Source organism: Hydra vulgaris, chromosome 05 (assembly GCF_038396675.1).
Source record: "Hydra vulgaris chromosome 05, alternate assembly HydraT2T_AEP".
NCBI lineage: Eukaryota > Metazoa > Cnidaria > Hydrozoa > Anthoathecata > Hydridae > Hydra > Hydra vulgaris.
In genome coordinates, this window is record NC_088924.1 from 20,707,193 (window position 1) to 20,732,286 (window position 25,094).

A 25,094-nucleotide genomic window follows, 5' to 3' on the forward strand; every position below is an offset into this window, starting at 1 on the left:
TCCCGCCGTTGTTAGCTCTTGTCGGTTTGTCGTGAAACAGCAGCAACTATGGCTTAGAGTTTCAATTTCCAATTACAACAACGACAATTCATTAGTATTTTCGACCGTAAAAATGATTTTTGTCTTTTAGGGTTTTTTCACTTACTTAACTTGATTGTTTCGTATCCGCCAGTGAACAAGTACAGCTGCCTTGATCATTAAAGCGATTTTATTTTGGTAACTTTTCATGACTTTCAAAGAAAGCGTTGGTTGCTATTTCTTTGGTTTTTGACATTGTTGACAAGTTTTTAAATTTTCAATTTTCAGTTTAATTTATTCGAGTTAAAAATTTAGATTTATTTAGATATTTATTGTTTAATTATACCAATTTTGATACATTTATATATAATAATAAATTTATCCGTAAATAAATACTTGTAATTACTAATAATGGAATGTGCAACCTTGACCAAATTATTTGTTTTATAAACAAACATCATATAAAACAACTAATATAAAAATAGAAATATCATTATTTGCTCGGTAGAAACAATGTTGTTTTAGTTGTCGTCGTCGCGCCCAAATGCTTTATGTTTTATTTTCTAAAATAACATTATAAGATGTAAGCTAGTCAATTTTAATGGAAGCTGGAATATTAGCAATGCTAGTTTTTGTCCGTAAATAGAAAAGACAACAAAGAACATCTATTCCAATAAGTTTTGCAGTACCAGGGGTCTCAACATCTGTAGTCCATATACAATGAGCCATACCACTTTTGGTAATATAGTTTTCCAAATCATCACCTACATAACCTGATAAGAGACTGGGAGAAATTTCGATACCATGCGCTTAACAACAACATCGCGAACACGGATATATTGACAATCAGATCCTGTCAGTAAAAACGAAATTGCTTGAAAAAACAATTCGCATCACCTTTACCAACATGTAGTTTTGAAAATACATTAATTTCTTCTCCATTAATAAGCTACTAGCAGAAAGCAACCCGTAATACGGGTTACGGTCGGTCTTGTTAATTTTTAGTGGCTGTTTTCCACAATTTAAAGTTGCGATACCTTAACTAATACCCTGTAAAAAAACTCCTTCAAATTAAAAAATTAAACTATCTGAAAAAATTAAAATAAATTAATTTACCAATTATTTAACGTTATTTGAGTAATTTACAACTGACATAGGTCATATCAGTGTATGGCCGAGCCATTTTCCTAGACATTACTAAGTTCAATACAATACGTTTTTAGTTACTGACACAAAATAATAACACTTCATCATGCCTTAAATTGACGAAAGAATTAAGCTTAATTCTTGTTATATTTTTTAAAACATGAACTTTAATTAATAAGATTAATATGAAGTGAAGTAATTTATTTATGAGTTATTAATTTTTTGGTATCCCCTTGATACATGTTTCTTTAAAAAAAAGAAATTATCTTTAAAACGATAAATGCACACAACTAAATAAATTTATTAGAACTTAAGCAATTGAGTACAAATACGTTTCAAACAAAAAAAGTCGATTTACAATCAAACATGTGTATTAGGGTGGAGCGATTTTCATAGCAAAAAAAAAAGAATTTAAAAACCAATATTACTGAGACACGAATCAATGTCTATTATTAATAACAGAAAAGTAAAAAAATATTTTTTGATTTTAATGAGGTTTCCTAGGGTCCTCTTTGGAATTTAAATTCTTGACAGGTCCTAAGAATTTTCTCTTTGAATTTTTTTTTTCTGAAACCATATCAACCTTGGACTCAAAAAAAGCAGAGAAAAAAATGCTTGTTTATGTTTCATAAATAATAATTTTATTATTTATGAAACAATATAATTATAAATTTTTTAGTGAAAAAAATCTGCAAAAATATACCTTAAAACCCCCGTTTTGTTGAGGACGGGGGTTTTTGATGAAAAAAAACAACTCTACTTTTTTAATTTTAATTTTTTAATAAAAACAAATATTATTTTCAAAATCAGTATATTATTTTGCTTCTTGTAAGTATCAAGTTAATATAGTTTAGAAAAAAAAAATTTAAAAATATATTAATAACCTATTAAAAATTTAGAATCCAAAGAGGAACCTCAAGAAGATATCTAAACTATAAAAAAAAAAGAGTAAGGTTCTTTTTTCACCAAGATATTGATTTGCTGCTCAGGCAAATCAAATTTCAAAAATTTTCAAAATCGCTCCACCCTAATGTGTATTACAAATTGTAAAAAATATGTAAACTTCTATTCTTTCACATACTGCATTAATGCGTCATATGACAAACCTAAAATAAAAATTGTAACAGATAAGTAGACATAAAAGAAAAACAAAACAAACAAACTGGAATACAATTTACCTGCTTTTCGGTAGCCTGTTGTCATACTTAAACTGCTGTCATGATGCAACTTTTCGGTGTTGTTTTTTGACGTTATTTCACGTTGACTTTTAGTAAACTTAAGTTAACTTTAAAAAACATTACAATAGATTTAAAATAATTTAATTAAAAAGCTAAAAAACAAATGCTTCAAGGAGCCAAATTAAAAACATTAAAGATAAAAAATCAAATAGAGATATTAATAAATTGCATTTATATAGCTAAATAGCGTTTGCTCATAGAAAAGTTCGAAAGCAGTGTTTTCAATAAATTAAACTACCAATTAATTATTTTTAACAAAGAGAATGTAGCATCATATTATGATGATTGGGTAGTGAATCAATTTAACTATATTTAAGTTTAATTGGTGAAAAACAAATAAAAATTCAATTGAAAAAGACAAAAACAAACCAAATATATAACAGTATATTATAAAAATTACAAATTAAAAAAAAATTTACAAAATTAAAAAAATTAAAAATAAGTCACCGAAGAAAAAACGGCAACAAAAAAGTTATAAATATCTTCACTGATACAAGACATTTACAACCTTTTGGTTGCTGTTTTTTCTTCGGTGTTTCCCAACACCCCGGTATGGATGACCCCTCCATTTGAAGGATGGCTCATCCATACCGCCATTACTTTGCTACTTATTGAAGGACCTCTCCGAGGGAGGCCCTGGGTGTTGGGAGCGATATCTTTGATATTCCTCAAATGTTAACGACTCTAAAATTACAAATAGAAGGATATAATAAAATTTAAAAATATTTACAGTTTTTTTTAATCAAAATATAAAGCATAACCTCACCATTTTCAAAGGATGAAGAGGATGCTAAAAATAAATTAAAAAAAAGTAAATTAAAAAGAGTTAATTTTGTGAGAAATTTAATTTTAATAAAAATATGAGTAAAATGCAAACAGTTTAAAAATGTCATATTTATATTAAATAATTCTTTCCCTTATTGCACATATTTCTCCGTAAAAAATATATAAAATTTAAAACACAGCTCTACTAGTTATGCTTCTCCAGACACTAAAGACAAAAAATATCCCTCAGAATAATTGATAGAATTTTATTTACATATAAATAAATATATAACTATAATTTTTTTTACCTCATTTCTATCATTTCTTCCATGAAGTTGTCTAAAGTAAAAAAAAAGATAATTGAAGCTAAAACTAATAAAAACTAAACTAAAATTAACTATAAACTAAACCAAAACAAAAAAACTGAAATAAACTTTAAATTTTAATATCTGTATCTCAGAAGACAAAGGTTGGTTATCCAGTTTTTTGTGAAAATGAGTTATGTATGAGGCCTTTTTAGTTTTTTTAGTATCTACATAGTTATAAAGACTGTTTTCATGCAACAATGTGAAACAAAGTTTGGTCAATATAAAGGGTCTGGTGTCCCCACAATGTTCAAAGGAAAAACGTCTGTAGTTAAGAAATGAGTTTTCACTTTTTTTATTTAACTTTTTATTTTTGTCAAAATTATATTTCATGTGCCTCAAGACAAATTAAATAAAACATAAATTTAACCATCAAGAATAAAAAACCCAATGAAGACTAATTATTTTACTGTTTACTCTCTCCTGGACAATTTGTAAAATGTGACAACTGACTTGGACTACTGAGTGTACATATATAAATGCTTTATTTATTTAACTATACTAATCACATAATTTATATTTAGTTTTTAATCTAACTCTCCTAAATGAAAAAAGAAAATAAAGCTTAAGTACTTGAAGTTTTAAAATTCCAGTTACAATACAAATAAACAAATTCCTATTAACAATTATCTTATAGCAAAAACACTGACTTATTTCAGTCTTCAATTCTATGTCTAAACAATTGAAGCACTTAAATGTATAGATGTTAAAAAATCTACTTAACTTTTTAAAGATAAATTCACTTAACTAATGTAACTAATACCTTTATTAGCACTCTCTTGATCAACTAAAGAAAATAAATTTTAATTAAACTAACTTGATGTAAAATAATAAGAAGCTGTCTTAATGAGAATTTTAAATTTCTTCTTTATTATTGACAATATAATTTTAAGTATTACCTACCCAGTGGGCACAGGACCTAAAAAAGACGTCTTTTAAACGTCGAAAAGACGTCCGAAACGTTCAATAGACGTTTAAAAGACGTCTTTTTTACGTCCTGTGCCCACTGGGTAAGTTCTTGGGCTAATTGTATAAAAATATAAAAACCTACTGTTTTACTTTCAAGTCAACAACAATATTTTAAAAAACATTTTAGTTACTTTATACAAGAATAAAAATCCTTTTAAACATACTACCTCTCTCTTCATTGTTGTCAACTAAACAGAAAAACAAACAAACAACAAACAACTTTTAAATCTACAAAAATTTTCAATTTTTTTATCTATATTTATCTATAATAAAATTTGAATTAATGAGTTACCATTATTTAAAGTTGATCCAGAAGCAACTAAAATAAATTATCAAATAAAAAGTTTATTTATATAATCTTGACGATAATGTTGAAATAAACAATATTTATTGCTTGAAAAGTTAAGAAACAAATGTAATTCAAGTATATTAAAATAAATGCACTAAGTTAACTGTTGTGGCTTGTGCAACTGAAGTTATAACTAAATAAAAAAATATTAAACAAAAAAGCTATTTTATCTATCTTATCTATTTTATCCTGATGATTATGTTTAAATAAACAATATTTATTGATTCTTTTTAAAATAAAATAAAAGACATTTCTATTTGCTGTAAAATAAAATAAAAGACATTACTATTTGCACCAATTGATGATGCTACCACACCTAAATGACAAAATTTATTAAAATATATAAAACATATTCAATGCTTTAAAAGAATATTCAAAAGAAGTTTTCAAATCTACAAAATCAAAGTCCTTACTGAGTTCTACCTGTCTGTGTAAAAGTAAAAACTGAGATAAAACTATATACAATAAAATTGCTAATGCTACATTCGTACTCAAATAAAATCTAAATGATAAAGCTTACTTAAGTCGCTGTCAGCTTGCCTGTCTAAAAAAAAATTTGTATTCTCATTAATCCTAATCTATAATCTATAAATAAACGATAAATAAACTTGAACTAATATAAACTATAAATAAACTTACTAATATAAACTATAAATAAACTACTATATCCTATATAAACTAATATAACCTAATATAACTATGTTACTAATATAAACTATAAGTAAACTACTATACACTATATATCAGGTAACCAAAAAAGTTCGTGCGGTTTTTCCGTATATAATAAAAACACACAAAACGACAAAAGTAAGTACATTTATTCATCAAAATAGTCACCATTAGCATCTAAAACCTTTTCCCAACGTAAAACAAACTTATTTATTCCACTTATAAAAAATTATCGGTCCTTTGAGTCTATAAAAGCTTTCAACTCCATTTCAACCGCGTCCTGGTCTCGGAACTGCTGTCCTTTTAAATGATTTCCCACGGAAAGGAAAAAATGGAAATCAGTAGGGGAGAGGTCTGGCGAGTATGGTGGATGAGGCAAACTCTCCCAACCAAGGATTTGGAGCTTGTCCTGAGTCACGTGAGCGGTGTGCGGTCTCGCGTTGTCGTGGAGAAGCAGAACTCCTCTCCTGTGCACCAGTGCAGGCTGCTTTACAAGCAACAGGTCGTGAAATCGTTGCAGCTGTGCTGAGTAGACCAGTCCAGTCATGGTTTGGCCTGTTGGGAGCAGCTCGTAATGCACCACACCAGCTGTAGTCCACCAAATGCAGAGCAAAACCTTCCGCTCGTGGAGATTGGGCTTGGGTGTCTTTGGGATGAGGTCATCGGGGGACAACCAATGGTAGCAACGCTTGGTATTGTTGTACACAATCCATTTTTCGTCGCATGTCAATAAACGATCAAGAAAAGGCTCAACATTTTGGCGTGATAAGAGTGATGTGCAGATCATAAGCCGTTGCTTCTTGTTGTCGATCGACAATTTGTGCGGAACCCACCGACTCAGCTTCCATGCTTTCCCAATCGCATGCAGATGCAGGCGGATGGTTTCAACACTCACAGCAAACCTCACTGCAAGTTCTTGGCAAGTTTGGCTGGAGTCAGACTCGACAGCGTCCTTCAGTTCATCCTCATCAACCAACAATGGGCGTCCAGAACGCGGCAGGTCTTCGATGGACTCATCTCCCGAAGAGAATCGCTGAAACCACTTCTGTGCTGTGCGTTCACTTACTGTACCTTCTCCAAATGCTGTGCAGATGTTTTTGGCCGCTTGTGTTGCACTCCTTCCAAGTTTGAACTCGTAAAGTAAGCAAGATCGAATAATCGTTGGTTGGGTTGCCATCCTTTCTTTACACAAAACCTTTCCTGTAAGCTCGTTACAAGCCTACACTATATATGCAGCAACTGCGCGTGACACACGCGTTCTATTACGCAACAAAGCTACTTGCCTTGTGCGATGTGGGTGTTGTAAAAAATGCTAAAAACAATTCAATTACCAAAAACCGCACGAACTTTTTTGGTTACCTAATACTTACTAAAATGGCCTTCAGCTCCTTTTAACTGCTCTAAAAAATGAAAAATACTTGCTTAAAATGATCTAAAAAGACTGAAGACAAAACTGAAACACTTTACTAAAAAAGAAACATTGTACTAAAAAAAAAATTTTTTACCAGTCATTTTAGTTTTAACTTCTTCTAAAAAAAAAACAGAAAAATAAAAACAACGAACAACAAACAAATTATAGTTTTTAAACAATGAATAACATCAGTTCTACTTGAAACTAAAAATTTATCAGCTCTAATCGGCTGGAAGACCTTGCTTGAAAGACCACGTGGAGTAAAGAAACGCTTTTAGAAAAGCCAAGAAAGTTCTTTATTAAAAAAGAAAGTGAAACGGCACTAACACTATTAAATTAAAGTATTCATATTTAGAAGATTAGATAAATTACAGTATTCATGTTTAGATAGTATTAAAAAAATTATTTTACCAGACATTTTATTTCTAACTTCTTCTATAAAATGAAAACAGGCTATCAAAATTAGAAAATTAAAAACAACCAACAACAAACAAACGATTATTTAAATTTTTGTTTTAAACAATGAACAACATCAACTCTTCTTGAGAATAAAAGTACATCATCTCTAATTCGCTAGCTGACTTTACTCAAAAGACCGCATGGAGAATGTAACCGCGCTTAAAAAAAGTCTAGAAACTACTTAAAAACTAAGAAATAGTGTATTTTACAGAATACAGAACCGTAAGTAACAATACGAACAATAGGCAAAACTATGCGTAACTACGCGCACTAATATTCATTAGCGTATAAATATTTAGAATTAAATTGAGTTTAATAAAAAAGGCAGCGTTTAACTATATTTTCGATATATTTTGATATAATAATATATTAACGATATTTCTCTGACCTATTGTGGTCAGCGTCATCAGGTACTAAAATAAATGTTACAAAATAGTATAAAACTAACTGTTTAAAAAAGAAGACATTAAAAAGCGTAAATTATAAAAACCAATCAAAAAATATAATAGTGACGTCAGTTAACTTTTTGTCAAAAATGATACCCTGGTTTTTGTTTTTACATTATCCCCTTTATCTCTATTTAGAGCAGTTTGCCCATTACCTATCTAGTGTCAAATTCTTGCCTTATTTCTCTCCAGGGATTCTCTAATTTTTCTTATCTTGCATTCTGGAATGATTGCTAAGGTTTTAGGATTCAATCAGTCAAAAGTACCACGGCATGTTTTCAAAAGCTCCGTAGCTCCAGAACTCAACCATTTTTGATTTTTACAGGCTTTTTGGTGTTCCGCACTTCTTGAAATGATTTTTTTTTGGTCTACCAATATATATACTTTTGCATGAGCATTTAAGATCGTAAACACCCGGATTTGAGTTAGTTTTGTTTTGTTGTAGTTTTGTTTTGTTGTTGCATAGTATGTTATTTAAATTGGAAGGTGAAGTAAGTATAACTCTGATTTTTTGTTTTCTAAATTCTCTTTGGAACTTAGGGCCAAAATAAGTGTCCAAGGTAGTTAGATAAACTGCATATCTAATTGTTTAGATTTAGTATTTTTTGAAACGCGATCTAAATTGTTTTTGGTGATTTTTAAAAGATTATTTTTGTTATAGCCGTTTTCTATAAATATATCTTTGAGGAAATGAATTTCTTGTTAGAGGTGTTTTTGGGAGGAGATTTGTTTTGCTCTACATAGAAATCCTTTAAAGACGCAAGTGATTATGCTTGGGTTGATGTTAGAGTTTGGTTTTATTTGAACATTGGTTGTCGCATCCTTACAGTGTATTTAAAACTCATAAATTCCGTTTATTGTATTTGTAATAGATGTACCTAAAAGTTTAAGTTGTTTTCTTCCATTTTCAAGTTCAACAGTATTTTTTATGCAGGGGTTTTGTTCACTGAAAGTTTTAAGAAACAGTTCTTGTTTTTCTTTCGAATTGAAGCAAGCATGGGTATCGTCGACACATATTTTGTTAGTAATTGGTTAGAATGAATTAACAAAGGCTATATTAAGGGTTCTTTCTTCTCTATTTTGCAAAAATGCTTCCGCTATGACTACCATTAGCAATAACCCAATTGGACCTGAATTAGGCAAAACTCGGATTTTATCTTCGTATAAAAAGTAACACTTCCTTGGTGAAAGTTAACTTAAATTGTGTATATTTGAAAGAGTTAATTTAGTCCTAGTTTTTAATTCCTCCAAATCATCGTTCAGTATGCCAACAATAACCAGTATTGCTTCACTGATCGGTACAAATGGATATAAATTAACTACACGAAATGAAACTTGAATTTCATTAGGGTCTATCTTTCATTCTTTAGAATCGTTGACAAAGCTATTTGAATTAATTAGTCGAGGTGAATTTTTATTCAATGTTGGTAGAATAACTTTAAGTTAAATACTCTGATGTTCCATAAATTGGTGTGTTAATAGTGAAAACAACAGGACGCATTGGGTAGTTTTTTTCTGGTTTGTGCGCCTTAACTATTCCGTAGGTACTAGGTGGAATGCAATCTGATAAATTCATTTTAAAGTAAGTGGCATTGTCTAACTTACCCTGTTTTTTTTAATTTACGTACTAGTTTTTGAAAATTAGTAATGAATGTGGGTGTAGGGTCGTAATCAATAACTTTACTATAAATTTTATTTGTTCTTTTGATTTATCTTTTGCTTCATTTTTGAATAGTAAAGCAAAACCTGTTCCTATGCTAATTGGATATATCTTTAGATGTGAATGCTTTTTTAGGTTTCGTAAAGAAAAGCGTTGTTGTTTTGTTAAATTATCTTTTAATTTTAATTTTAAAGAAGTAGTTAGGATTTTCGAACAGTTTTGTCGAAGAATCTCTATATGTGTTTGTTTATTTTGTTGCTTGAGTTTTAAGGCGCAAGTTTTAATATTAGTGACGATGTCCATATTAGGGATATTCTTTTGTGATGGGACAAACTTTGGACCAAGACTAAGTTGTTCAGTAGTTGCTTTATCCAGATTAATATTTATTAAATTTAGTTTAGCTGGTTTTAAAATTCAATTTGGATGATTTTTTTCAAGATTGATTTTTTTATAATTCATATTCTTTTGCAATTTATAGAATTTTTCCTTCATTTCAGTTTTTTTTAAATAAGTAATGGTAATTCTTAGAGTTGTTCGTTATATTATTAATTAACTCATAATTATTAGATCTAATTTTTACAATAAAAAGTCCAATACGTAGGAAAAAAGCTGAAAATGAAAGATTATAAAAAAAAATTATTAGTTCATACTCGAAACGAAGCAAAAGAAAGATTATATTCAAGTAAGAAATCAATTGATGAATTAAATTTATATCTTCAATCACAAATTAGAAAAAAGTATATAACTAAAAAAAAAGACTAGCAACCCCATAAGCAATATTAGTCGATTTTCCAAAAAAAAAAGATTTATTTATTCAAAAAATTACAAACCCACAAGCAATCTTAACCGGTTTCGAAAATAAAAAAATGTAATTATATAAGAAAAGAATATTTATTTCAATAAATTACAAAACCACAAGCATGTACGTATTAATTAAAAATAATTTATACGTAAAATTGCTGTCATTAGGTTAACCTAATTTCAGCATGTTTTCCGCATATTGCACTATCTAACATCATGTGCAATCCTGTCCGCTTTCTCTATGCTTTCTTTCTAACACGACTACTTCTATCTTTTACTGTATGATAACTTCGTTCTTCCAAAAATTCACTTTACTCTCGGCCGTAAAGCGGTTATGACGCTCCTTCTTGGGGGGCTAAACATGTCTTTGCGTGCCTTGGTATGGTGGTCTCTGTATGGCAATTAGCCGGAGGAGAATAAACCACAATACCAAACCACAAGCATGTACACTAATTACCTCATGCAATATAAGTGCACAGTTGAAATTGCACATTCTAACTCATTTGAAACGGTTTAAATAACGCAGTCTAACATTCTAACACCTCGTGCAATATTTGTATTGTTGCTCTATCCTATCTTTCTAACTCGACTTCTTCTGACTTTCACTCTAACTTACTTCGTTCTTCCTAAAATCACTTACTCTTGGTCAGCGATGCTCGTGATGATGCTCATAAGTGAGCTGAACTTGTCTTTGCTGGCCCGGGTATGGCGCCTCTATATGGCAATTAGCCGGAGGAGGATAAACCACAATACCCAAAACCACAAGCATTACAAGCCTATTTTAAAAATGAAAATATTTGTTTCTATAGTGACACTACTTTAAAAATAAACCCGCGAGTAATTTAGTAGCTGTTTTCTTTATAAAAGTTTGGTTTTCTTATGCACCAAGGACAACAAAGAAAGTTGAGGAAAGAGTCATTTCAATTGGAAAAAACACATACACTCAAACCTCTTTTGTGCGGTCGTTTTTTATATGATACTTTATTTGTGCGTTTTGTTTTATGCGATTTTTTTGCACGATCTCATATAATTTAATGTTTGAACGCGCAATAATTTCAATCTCAACGATTTAAATGTGTAATATGTATGTACATGAGTCATTATCTAGTTACTGTTATGAACATGCAACCACGAATTGCGTTACAACGTTAACTTTTAAATATTTTTTATATAAGAGTTGAATTAAACTTTTGCGTAGCAATGCAAAGAGTTTTTTTATGCGGTCCGTATCTAACCGCATAAAAAAAATATTTTTAATATTGTTTCGAAAACTATTTTTTATAGGTACTCCTGAAGTTTTTTGTGATTTTTATATTTTTATTCCCTGTGTTTTTCCGCATGCTTTAATTAGGGGAACCTTATAAACAGTATGTATTTCACCTATTGCACCTTCTAACATTGCGTGCAATCCTGTCCGCTATCTCCTTGTTATCTTTCTAAATTGACTACTTCTATCTTTCACTCTAACATTTCTTCGTTCTTCCAAAAATCACTTTACTCTTGGTTCGTAGAGCGGGTTATGACGCTCCTTTTGAAGCCGAACCTGTCTTTGCGGTCCTTGGTAATGTGACCTCTATATGGCATTTAGCCGGAGGAGGATAAACCACAATACCAAAGAGTCATATCAATTGAAAGAAAAGACCATAAAAAAGAAAAATTGAAAGAAAAACCATAAAATCTTTTTTGTATTTTTTTTTTTTTTTTTCATTATGAAACATTTTTTATTATGTTTGAAAAAATAAGTTATTTAATTGATCTATGTATAAACTTACTTAACTCAATAAATAATAAGAAACGTCTTTTAAGACCTAGGATATGCAAACAAGAGGTTTTTTAATTATATTTTTCTCTAGCTGAGAGTTTGTAGCCATTTTTTATTTTGTCTAGTTAATAAAATCCTACTGCGCTTGCGTATAACAACTTTCCGCTTTTTTCTAATATCTAAACGTCCGTGTAAAAACCGTTCGAAATAAAATTAAAACATTGTCTACATGACTTTAACTACATTATTAAATTTCAAGCAGAGGCGAAAAAAGAATTTTTTGGCGTTCGAGATAGGTAACTTTCAGACATGGAGCAAACTCCAAACATTTATATGTTTATACTTATGTCAAATAATGAGGGTTTGCAAAAAATTGCGATGATTGGAGGCTGGAAACAAAAAAGCCCCAAAATTTTTGCCCCCCTGCCCTAAACGTAAGAGCAACAAGTTGATGAAGTATTTTTTGTACTAATCTTAACTAGACTTATATTTATCGATAAATTTTAGATTTCATTTTAAAATATTTTAGCGTTCAAAAATTATGACTATATAAAGTTTAAACCCCCCTCAATTTGAGGGGGTTGCAAATTATATATGGTAATTTTTAAACGCTAATAGATAATATTATTTGACATAAGTATAAATATATAAAAGTTTGGAGTTTGCTCCATGTCTGGAAGTTACCTATCTCGAACACCAAAAAGTTCTTTCTACGCCTCTGATTTCAAGGATTGAATTTGTCCTCTCTAAAACAAAATATGAGGTTCAAGTATTTTATTTATTTTACACTTAACGGATAACATCTTTGATGATGATGATTAATGTTTGAGGATATATAATTATCTTTAATATTTTTGTTTCGTCAAAGAGAATACAATATTTAATCAATTAAAGTGACTTTAAACATAAGTAAACAATGAATACGTTTTTTGCGGTAAAAAAAAAAATGTTTTTTGCGGCATTTTAATAAAAAAGTTTATTAACTTTTTGAAGTTATTGAAGTAATTTTTTGATTAAATATAGTAATTTATATGATTTATTATGTAAACATGGTTGATATGACATACTAGAACAAACAATTAGCATTTAAAAAAACGACAAAGCGGAGAAAGAAAAGAAATCTGAAGTTAACTGGTCTAAAAAAATTGTTAACTGAATTCGATTAAGAACAACTGGTTGAATGGCTTAATATGTCATCTAATTTGAAAGTTCCTAAAAACAAAAGACCATTTAACCCTATATTGCATATTGTGTCTTTAAATTAACAAACCATCTATATCTGTATTGCATACTGTAAATAGAGGGAAACAATTGTTTACTTGCTAAAGTTGTTTCAAAAGATGTTTTTTAGCATTTTGTAAAGTGATTAGTCAGCTATTTTTTATGTTTTTATTAAATGTGCCAGTGTTTTTATAGTGGTAATGAAAGAAGTTGCGAATTTTTTATTTCCACTTTTAAACTTGAATTTTAACAAGGACAAAATAAAGGAAGCTCTAATTAAAAATTCTGACTTGTATTGTATCTAAATCATTACATTCAGTTATTTTGAAAAATTTGGTTAAATGATAAGTCAAAAATAGTTAGCTTTGTGTGTGTGTCTTTAAATCAACAATATGCATTTTGAGATATATTTATATATTTTCTGAGATTATTTGTTTTTCTTCTACTGCAGAAAGATATTTTAATGTGTACAGAAAATTAAATATTTATTTAAAAATATAAATTTAAATTAGGAAAACCTTAAGTAAAAATATAACTTTCTCAACCTCTTTGAAGCTCTGTTTAAATAATCTTCTTATTCAATTATTATTCTATATATTTTAACAGTGCTTGTTTATTGCTATAGATGAACCCTAAAAGCTTCTATAAATCTTCAAAGAGGTAAAGAATCCCATTTGGAGAGACTATTTTCCCTGTAGACCAACCTGAGTTTTCTGATGTCAGTGATCTATCGTGTGAATCTGATGAAGACTTTATTACATCAGAGTCAGAATTAGTATATGCTAATTCAGAATCGGATAGTGATGTTTTTGATTGCAATGATCAACAACAAGCACTACAGTTGTCATTCGGTAAAACACCTCTACAGCCACCACTACCACCAGTATGCCAACCACAGAAAAGAAAACGAAATTTTATTTGGAAGATTAAGGAAGCTGATGATATTAGGCAAATAAATCTTCCATTTCAAAACAGTAACGATGAAGAAGATAATAGGAATGTAATCTCAGACGAGCCGATATCATGTGTAAGAAGATTTCTAACTGATGAACTTCTTCAAAATATTGTTGACGAGTCTAATAAATATGCGTTACAAAAAAATATAGAGAAGCTATGAGTTGTATTTTGAAAAAGTTACTTTAGTGATGACATTAAACCGATTTGAAAAAATAAAGTTGTTTCTTCATTGTAATGATGACATGCAGCGTCCAGAAAACTGTACTGACAAGCTTTTAAAGATACGCTCGATTGTAAACATGTTGAAGGAATCTTTTATTAGCCTGAAACATGAAAAAATTATGTGTATTGATGAACAAGTTGTTCCTTTCAAGGGAAGATCCTCGTTGAAACAATACAATCCTCAAAAACCTAAAAAGTGGGGTTACAAGTTTTATATCTTGGCTAGTATTGATGAAATTGTTCATAATTTTGAAATACATTCAATACAATTGATGTTTGAAAGGACAGCCTGATTTGAAAGCATCTGGAAATATTGTGATGCACTTGTTAGTAAATGTACAAAGGCATAAATGGCACAAACTGTTTTTTGACAATTGGTACACTGGATTGGAACTAATAAAAACACCTTATGATCAAGGCATAGCATGCACAGGAACAGTGCGTAAAAACAGGCTTCCAAATCTCAACATGCCCACTAATGGTGAATTAAAAAAAGAAGGTAGAGGTTCAACTGCCATCAGGATTACCTCAGTTGATAATGTTGAGCTTCGCGTTGTGAAATGGTTTAATATCAGAGGCGTTGTATTGCTAACAAGTTATGAAGCGGTGAATCCGATAGACATTGTTAACCGCTGGGATAGAAAATATAAGAGATTTTTTCAGGTCAAAAGACCATCTGTTGTAACCACGTACAACAAATATATGGGTGGAGTACATGTCTTTGATGGCATGCTGAGTCTGTACAGAATCCACATTCGATCAAAAAAATGGTATCACAAACTCATTTGGCATTTTTTTGATTTAATAGTAGTGCAAGCGTGGATACTCTATTGTAGAAACATGAAAAAGACATTAGCCTTAAAGAAAGATATTCTCCAACTTCGCATGTTTAAGCTTAAAGTTGTAAAATGCTTATTCCAGTCTAATAAGGTTTCAAGCAGTAGGCGAGGTCGACCATCCACTTCTATTGACCATCTTCATAGTGCAAAAAAAAAAAGGGGTCCTGCTGCAAATATACCTGAGCCATCAACTAGGAAAGATAATATTGATCATTTTTCTTATTTTGTAGACAAAAAGGGTCGTTGTAAGTACCGAGACTTCACTGGAATAACAAAAGTTTTTTGTAAGAAATGTAAAGTTCATTTATGCTTAATGCCTAATTCCAATTGTTTTCGAAAGTTTTACGAGTAATTAAAACTAAAAATATTGTTAAAGTGAAAGGTAATTAATAAGTTAATAATAATAAAAAATATATTTTAATTGTATTATCTTCCTATGTTAGAATTATACCTAGAGTTATAGCTTTAAGGTTGAGCAAAATTAATTTTTGAACACAACTATTATGTAAATATTTGTGTTTTTGACTTCTTGTTGTGAGTTAGTGGCTAATTTATGATACTTAATTCTTTTGATCCATTATTCTTTGACAGTGTAATTGTTTTTAAATATTATCATTACTGCATATTGTTGCTTTAAAGCAACAAAGCCCAAAAGACCTAATTTATGAGGTGCAAACTTTTTTTTGATTACTTCCTGTTTTCTTAGACCCAAATGAACGTTTTTATAAGATTTTTAATTTTTTTAATCGTATCTGCAATAAATCATGCAATATAGGGTTAACTAACAAAACTTCAGACGTACGAAAACTTCAAAAACCTTCAGATACTTTGCAGTTTACAAATTGATTTTCAACGGAATATTGGTTAAGCTCAATCCTTATAAGAAATCCTAGAATAGTTCTTTGTACCCATGAATCTATTAAAAAAGCAGCAGCAATGATTCCAGTCAGCAGAATTGCAAAGTTTTTTGACAACTTTTCTAATTTTTTAAGAAAGAATGGTTTACTTTATGTCCTTGATTGACCATATGATTTTTACAATATCATTGAGACACATTTTGAATTAAATCCAAGTGTGAAGAGAGTTCTCTCACGGAAAGGCGCGATAACAGTTTGAAAAGTTAGTTCATTAAAGCCTACAGAAAACATTACTGATTGCTGTTGTTTTAGAGCTAATAGCTCCATGGTAAAGACCCAGTTTATTTTGAAAAAAAAGTTCACACGGATAGAAGGTCTTGCATATGTTTCTGGAACTCTCAGTTGCATATTTTTATTCTCTCACACTGAATCTGGGCCGAAAACCGACGCTCTTTTAAAGATTATATTCAAAAAATTTATAATAAATCGAAAGATATTGCACGTCCTGTTGTCAAATTCTTAGACAATCATCTAAGTCGTGTTAATTTTTATTTAGTTCAATGCGGTAAGGATCGGGAAATTCATATAGTATCTTTTCCTCCAAAATGCAACCACATTCTTCAAATGTGTGATACATTAACTTTTGGACAAGCTAAATAGAATGGAAAAAGGAAGTAATTGGAAAAGAAAAAATGGTTGCAAGGAGGGAAATGAGATTGAGTTTATAAAACTTTTAAAACTGATGAATGATAAAATTATTGCAAAATCAAAAATAGTTAATGGTTTCCGTGGTATAGGAGTTTTTCCCCTAAATATTGAAAATGTTCATCTTAAGCGGTGTATTGGAGTAGAACATTATTCTGAATCTGCTTCCAGTTCAGATGCACAAGTAACTTCAGAATGATTTAAAATTTCTACTTTTTTAAACGCAGCTTCTTCTAGCAAATCCATTAGTAGTTATGAACTAATTGCTTCTTTCAAGATATTCATACAGGTTATCAGAATAAATAAAGTAGTTCATTTTTTTGTTAATAATTTTTATGTTTATTTTTTCATATAGAATATTCTTGAGTACCTATTGATAAGGTAACATCTATTCTTTGTTAAGTCTCAAAAATACAGAAAAATACAGAGCCATTGCATAGCCTTTTGAGCTACACCCCTAGTTACTACATGCTGAACTCTTTAGTTGAGAAGCAGCAGCTTGATAAACTTTCATCAGCATTTCATAATGAAACGATTGTTTCAGTTTCTTCAACTTTAATTCAGTATGTGCTCCAACTTTCAAAATCAATTAAACGCAAAACAAATTGAAAATACAAAAAAATTAATTATGGAATCTATAAGTGACAAAGTTTTTCAAGTCTATAAAAAAAAAGACGAAGAAAAGAAAAATAAGGAAAAGGGAAAAGAGAAAGGAAAAAGATTCGCGTAGAACAAAAAATAATGGAAAAGAAGATAAATATATATATATATATATATATATATATATATATATATATATATATATATATATATATATAAATATATACATATATATATATATATATATATATATATATATATATATATATATATATATATATTTATATATATATATATATAGTAGAAAAGAGCGTAAAAAGATCTTAGTTACTGGAACCTGTTGCTTAAAAGGAGCATTAATGACCAGCTATGAAATTACTTGTTATGTATGTTTTTAGTTGTTTTAAGAAATGAAATTCGAATATCTTTTATTCTTACAAGCTCAAATACATTTAATTTTAATGTTTCTTTATAAATATATTGCTTTATTTCTCAAAAAAGAATTTATAGCGTCATTTTTTCAAATACCGCAAAAAATAAATTTTTCTTTTGCAAGAAGCAGACTTTGTACCGCAAAATATAAATTATTTAAGTAACGGAAATTGTCCAGAATCACAATATTCTACAAACATCTACCGAGTGAAAAAAAAAACGTGCTTCACAAAAGTTTTATGTGGGTTCCGTGTGGGATCTATGTTGGATGAACTTTTCCGTGTGGCAAACGCACTGAAAGTTGTGACATCAAACCCATATGGGTAGTTACGCATAAGGATTCATATCTTACAGCCCCTTATATGATATCTATATGATATTCATATGGGATATTTTACATGTGTTTAATATGAAGACTGAAAACTAAAACGTGTTTCGTTTTCTAAACGATTTTGATTACGCAATTTTATTACTAACATATCATTAGACATTACTGACTGTAAACGCGTCATTTAATTTCTATATATTATGCTATTACAATAAACATTATTAATATTAAAAGTGTTTATTAAATTTGTTACCTTGTAATTATTTAATAAAAAATAAAATAAAAAATATAACGCTGGAAGGTAATGATTAACTTCCATCGTTGAATCTTTTAAATACTATTAAATTCTTCCAATAATAATATCAATAATAATAATAATAATAATAATAATGATGATGTACAAATATTCGTTTAGATTTTAGATTTTTTCTGTTAAAAAAAAGTATGTTTTATTTTTTGTAAAACAAAATATAATTATCTTGGTTGATATTTTTAAACAAAGATTTATTTTAGCAAAACTCAAAAACTTTACTTTTTCCGTTAGGCCCTCGCAACTCAATTGTAGCAAGTGAAAGTAACGGTTTAGTAATATTATTCTTTTAATTAGCTTTGTAAATCCTATATCTACGTTTATTTTTTTTTTTTTAATTGTTATTTTAATTATTTTTTTTGCTATCATTTTTAAAAACCAAGAACTTGCAACTTATATTGCTTGCCGTTTAAACGACGGTATTCTATGTAATGGTTTAATTTTTGATTTTTTATATTGTTTTTTTATGTTTTATAGCCTTTTGACGTAATTGAAAATTCAGAATACCGGGCTTTAGTTTTTTTAATATAAAAGTTATGGAAACGTCTTCACTTTCTCAAAGTTATAATTTACGATCAAAAAGATTGCAAACTATAATTTTGAGAAAGTGAAGACAAAAATGAATTAAATAAAGATTTTAGCACCATATTATTTTTACACTTTAACAACAAAAAAAAAAGATTCTGATATAAATTAAACTTTTTTAAATTCTTTTCTAAAACCACAATAAAATCAACAAAATAAAAACTTTATTTATTATTACATAGCCTACTTAAACAATTTTTTTAGAACTAATAAAAAGATAAAATTTGCCCGGGCAAACAAAACTCCACTAACAAAAAATTGTACCAAAAAATTCAACTATAATGACATAGGTTTTAATAACTTACAAGATATTTTTACAGGCAAGCAGAGCTAAAAATACTATTTATAGATAAAGTTGAATTATATTATTTTTTTCAGGCATTATATAAGTTAAATTGTATCTAATGATTTATTTACTCGTAACACGAATCGTTCTTTGTGTTTGTTGATTCAGTTGGTTGTTTATTGCTTGTTTATTATTATTGATTTTAAAATATTGTTAATATTATTAAAAAGAATATTCTAGCCAGTGAATTACGGAAAACTATGTCTAATTGCAATTAAATTGTTTAAAATTGAAATCGTTTCATGAGTAAAATAGCGAAAATATCTTGTAATTGCAGTAATCAATGAACCAATATTTTACCGTATAGGAACGAATATTATTGTAATTAATTTAAATCAAAAATGTATACAGCTTGAAAGCAGAAAATAAGCCAAATGCAGTTAAGGACATTATCCATCATATTTACTAAAAAAAAGTTAATAAATAATGTAAAAATATAACTACTCTTAAGTCCTTAATACAAGAAAGGAATGGGGGTGAGTGGGGTGAGTGGGATGGGGGATGTTTCTTAAAATTAGGAAATTTCTCATACCTACTCTATGCTTATTAAAAACCCCCTCCCTCTCCCTCGTGTACTAATTTTGTCTTATTATCAACAAAAAATTTATATTGCAAAACTGAAAAAAAAATTCAGTGAAAATGGGCCTTTAAAAATTAGAAAATAATTATTTTAGTCATCGATAAAACAAAAACTTTCAGTATAAACAGGCTTTATAAATCGTCAGCGTAGTAAATCCCAATTTATCGAAAATTGTATTTTGTTTTATTTCTAACTAAAGTATAAAACTTATATCAGCACATTAAACCCTATTAAAATTATGATAAAGTAGTTGTTAGAAAATGTGCGTTTGACCTCGAGCCACACTAGAATTAAATAGTTTTATGCAGTTTTTGTTAGTTTGATTTAAATATTGAAATAATTTATAAAAAATATTTATATTGCTACCTGGCTTCAGATCGAAAGTTTTCACGAACTGACCGAGAGAAATTTAGTTAAGAAGAACCACACTTTTCCGTTAGTTAAATCTGGGGTCAATGTTATCTGCTTTTTATCAGCATAAAATGCTACCGACGGTAAAATTTACCGTCATAAATAATTTTCATTGTTTTAAAATATTTTTAAAAAATACCAGCGATAAATTTTCTATAGCCATAACGATTATAGACGAAAAATGTTCCGGAGGAGCGACCTACGGAAATATTTGTTAAAGATCCACAGGTATGAATACTTAGTTGTAGAAACTTGTGGATTAGACCTTTTTAAAGTACTAACTTGAGTTGAAAATTATTTACAGATCCATTTATTTTAACTCAGTCCACATTTCTTGATAAATTTTAATTTCAAGCAATTTCATTGGTAATATTTTTCTACTGAGTTTGTCTTCTAAGAAATGTTCATTCTCTAAATATAAAACTACTCTATTAAACTATTTTTTAGAAAAATATTTCTTATAAATCTTATACTTTCATTTAACTTATTATTTATAACCCTAACTCTGAGCTTCTATTTAGGGTAGAGCAGGGCTAGTTGAGAATAGGGGCAAGTTGGGCAACTAAAATATCTCAAAAACATTGGATGCGTTATTATAAAAAAAAACTTCAAATGGCGCTTTCACAAGCCTGGTGGTTACCCACCCATTGATTATTCAAAACCTAGATTTATTTTTTCCAACAGCAAGAAAGCGCCTCAAAAAATTATTTATTGCAAATGGCATCTATATTTTACGGCTATACTCCTAAAGATGTTGGTTCTTGTGCCTATGATTGTGCTCTTCAATACAAAATTAAAATACCAGATTTTTAGACAATAAATAAGATGGCTGGTAAAGAGTGGATGACTAGTTTTTTAAAAAGAAATACTCAATTATCTATACAGAAACCTGAAGCAACTAGCTTTGGTGGAGCAACATCATTTAACGCTGCAAATGTCAAAGTGTATTTTGATAAGCTTGGTGAAGTTATGGATATATACAAATTCAGTGCTTCACAAATATGGAACGTTGACGAAACTGGTGTAACAACAGTTGTAAAACCTAGTAATTAGTGAATTAACTTTGTACACCTACAGTGAGGTAACTTTATACACCTACAGCACAAGATATAATTAGGACATCTAAAACACGTATTACATCGTTATTAAACGTATTTTAGACGTCTAAAACGTTATTAAACGTATTATAGACGTCTAAAACACATTTTGCGCTCAATGAGACATAGCTCCTCGTGACTCGTTTTCCGGGTATTCTTTTGGTTTTTGTTTTTATATTAAACTGCTTTTGCATATATATACCACTGAAATTCAATGGTAAGTTTTAAGATGCATAATAGTAGAGAACATTTTCTTATTTTTTTAAACGTTTTAATGTTATTAATTGTAACCACACAGTATCAACAATAAAGTTATATTTGTGTAATGTATATCAATTAATATATTTGTGAAATGTATATCAATATGTATATCGAAGTAGTATATCTATCAAATGTATATCGAAGAGCCATTTTGCCAAACTGAAAATGACCAGTTTTGTATTTCTAATGGTGTTCCTTTGCTCTGGAATAAAATAATTTAATTTAACTTTGATTTTTTATTAAATTGGTCTTGTTGATCTTTTAAATCTAAGATATATAAAATTATCTTTAAAACACAAAACATTTACATATATTTTTAAAACTTTAGTTTTTTTGATAAATACTTTATTTCGTTTATTATATAGATTGTAAAGAATATTTGAATATAATTAGCATAGAGTGTTATATTACTTTTTTCAAATATGTTTTGCATTAGAATAAATAAAAAATCACAAACTCTTATTAAGTGAAATAATAGTTTAAAAATGTTTTAATTTTTTTTTTTTAACAATTATTTTCGTTTTTCTACAATTCAAGTTCGTAATATAAAAAACTTGAATACGCTCAAAAAAAAGCAAATTATGTATATGGGAACAAAGAAGAAATTTAACGTATAAAAGTTAATTATTACAAGTTTTTATAAAATAACAGTGTTATAATTAAGAAACACGCGGAAAATCAACAGAAGACCAAAAGGTCTTTTTATCACGAACTAGTGTAGCATTCTTGTTTTAACAATTTTTATAATTAAATAATTACACAATTGAATAATTTTTCGGTAATTGGTCCATTAAAATTTTTTATTGTAAGTACATGAATGAACAAAAGTAATATAAATACATGACAAAAAAAAATTATTTAATTGTTTAATTATTTAATAATTAAAAATATTATTTGGTATGATTGCAAAACAAACAAAAAAAAAAAAAAATTAAACTTATTGCCCTCATATTTGGTGATTGGGGATTCTTTTTAAAAATTTTTAATGGACCAAGCAGATGGAAAGTAAGTAAAAGTTACATAAAATTAATTCATAATTTATAAAATATATATAAAGGGGTGGTAAATAAAAATAAACCAATTCATTTGTAATTTAATAAAGTTCAAACCTTTTAATAAACAAAAACATGTAATAGAAATAAAAAAAACATAAACGTAACAAATTGTTCTAAACATCAAGTGTGAGAGAATCATTAAAAGAAGTGTGATTTTAATAAATAGATACAACTGTTAACTGTAGCAAAACGGGATCCAGTTTGTTATAATCCAAATCTGATACCGATTTTCGAATAGATAAAATTATACTTTAAGAATTCTTCAAATTCTAGATGATTTAGTTTGTTCATTCCGTTTTTTAAAAGGAACTTAATTTCATTGCTACATTTAGAAATTATTTTAGATTTTTTGTTAAGTATTCTCGATTCAAAAGGGTAATAATTGATATCAAAAAAGAAGATTTCTTTATTATTAGGAAAAAAATTTGATTAAAAAGTTATTTAAATTTTTAAAAAACTTTTTTTTTTTCCCAAGCACCAAATATGATAGCAGTTTTCCTCTAGTTTTTAAGAACTACTAGTTTAACTACTAGTTAAAGTAGAACTTTTAGAAGAGCTAAGTTGCACTCCATCCCTTTATTTGGTTTAAAGAAATCAGCACGCTTTTACTTAAAGTTACACCCAGTAAATATAAATACTAAAAATATACTTGCTCGTTGTGAGACTAATTTAAGTTCGGCTGCCTCATCTTGTGACCTTAGTGTTGAAAGTTATCTTCCTATAATTCTTCAAGACTTCAATACTCATATGCTTGGCCTGGGCATTTACATTCGTAAGAATAAACCCATTTATTAGAAAATTAGGTTTGAATCCATAGACTATTCTTTTATATGCTTTAGTTTAGCACCACTTCACTCAATTGCCTTTTGCTTCGTTCTATATCGCACAGCATCATCTCAGGACTGTTCGTAAAAACAACTATAATAGATAGGAAAATTAATTTTTATTTTTGTATGTTTATTAATACCTCTTATTATCTGAAATGAGCCAATTTATATTTATCTATTCCAGACAATAATTACTCCACATAGTCATTTCCAAAAATACTTTTTACTTTGGTTAGATTGATTTTTAACAACAACAACGCTGAAAAAAAGAAACGAAAATATAAAACCTATTTTAAGTTAAATGTTATACTCTTTGACAAAATAGTCAAAATAGAAATTTATAACTTTTCATAACCACACCATTGCCGTCTGTTTTAATTTATTTAATATAGCAAAGTTGGTAGAGTGCGCAACGGCCTGCAAAAATTGGTTTTTGGCCAAAATTAAATTTATTATAATTTTATTTCAAATCGATAATGCTAAATCAAAATCTGAAAGCGGCTTTTTATTGGTCTTGTGGTTTGCCCTCCTTCAGGTAACAAGGCCGTAGACAACTTTCTTTGATGTTTGAGCTAAGCAACTTTGAAACATGAAGAAAACTCCATATTTAAGTATGTTCATATATATGATTAATGAGGATGCTACGCAAAAAATTGCAGTGATTGGAGACTGGGAACAACAAACTTTTTATAAACGTCATCCTCAAACCCCCTCAGCCCCAAAAAAGAGGGCATTGAGTCAAATTTGTTATTTTTTTTTAATTTCAAAATTAATTTATATTCATCGACAAACTTCAAATTTGATTCAATTATCTTTTGTTGCTCAGCTTTTGTGACTTTATAAAGTTTGCAGCCCCTCAAATTGAGTCAATGAACATGAATAAAGTTAAAAATTAAAAAAAAAAAAGAATTTTGACTCATTGCCCTTCTATTTAGGGCTAGGGAGGCTAACGTTTTGGGGTTTTTGACATTCCAAGTCTCCAATCACCGCAATTTATTGCATAGCATCCTTATTCCTTATATATATGAACATATTTAAATATGGAGTTTTTTTCATGTTTCAAAGTAACTTAGCTACAACATCAAAAAAAGTTGACTACGGCCTTGGGTAATTGTTAATCTGAGGCGACATAACCAAGATCTGCTAAGACAAGTCAAGCTACTTATGGAGCGTCATAACCTGTTCTACGGACCAAAAGTAAAGTAAGATTGTGAAGAAAGTATTACTTTTGTCTTTCACTCTAATACGATTGTATCAGAGTGAAAGACAAAAGTAGTGGTGATAGAAAGATGGCATAGAGAAAGCGGACAGGAATCGCAAGCGATAATAAAAGGTGCAATACATACTGCTAACTAGGTCATCTAAATAATATTCGAGGAATAACACAGAGACTAAAAAGTTTC

General features: G+C 28.8%; 2 protein-coding genes across 2 annotated transcripts; one reads left to right on the forward strand and one right to left on the reverse strand.

Annotated features, from left to right (window-relative positions):
- Nucleotides 1-5,748: 5,748 nt before the first annotated feature.
- On the reverse strand, nt 5,749-6,696 carry LOC136080242 (histone-lysine N-methyltransferase SETMAR-like). The gene has a single exon (XM_065796857.1). It carries the CDS (start codon nt 6,694-6,696, stop codon nt 5,749-5,751), a length of 948 nt encoding a protein of 315 aa, XP_065652929.1.
- Nucleotides 6,697-14,776: 8,080 nt separating this feature from the next.
- On the forward strand, nt 14,777-15,649 carry LOC136080243 (piggyBac transposable element-derived protein 3-like). The gene has a single exon (XM_065796858.1). The coding sequence runs from the start codon at nt 14,777-14,779 to the stop codon at nt 15,647-15,649; it is 873 nt and encodes a 290-aa protein (XP_065652930.1).
- Nucleotides 15,650-25,094: the final 9,445 nt, after the last annotated feature.

What these genes read in the sequence shown, in the direction of transcription:
- LOC136080243 (XM_065796858.1), top strand. Translation starts at nt 14,777, where the DNA reads ATGCACTTGTTAGTAAATGTACAAAGGCATAAATGGCACAAACTGTTT.
- LOC136080242 (XM_065796857.1), bottom strand. Translation starts at nt 6,696, where the DNA reads ATGGCAACCCAACCAACGATTATTCGATCTTGCTTACTTTACGAGTTC.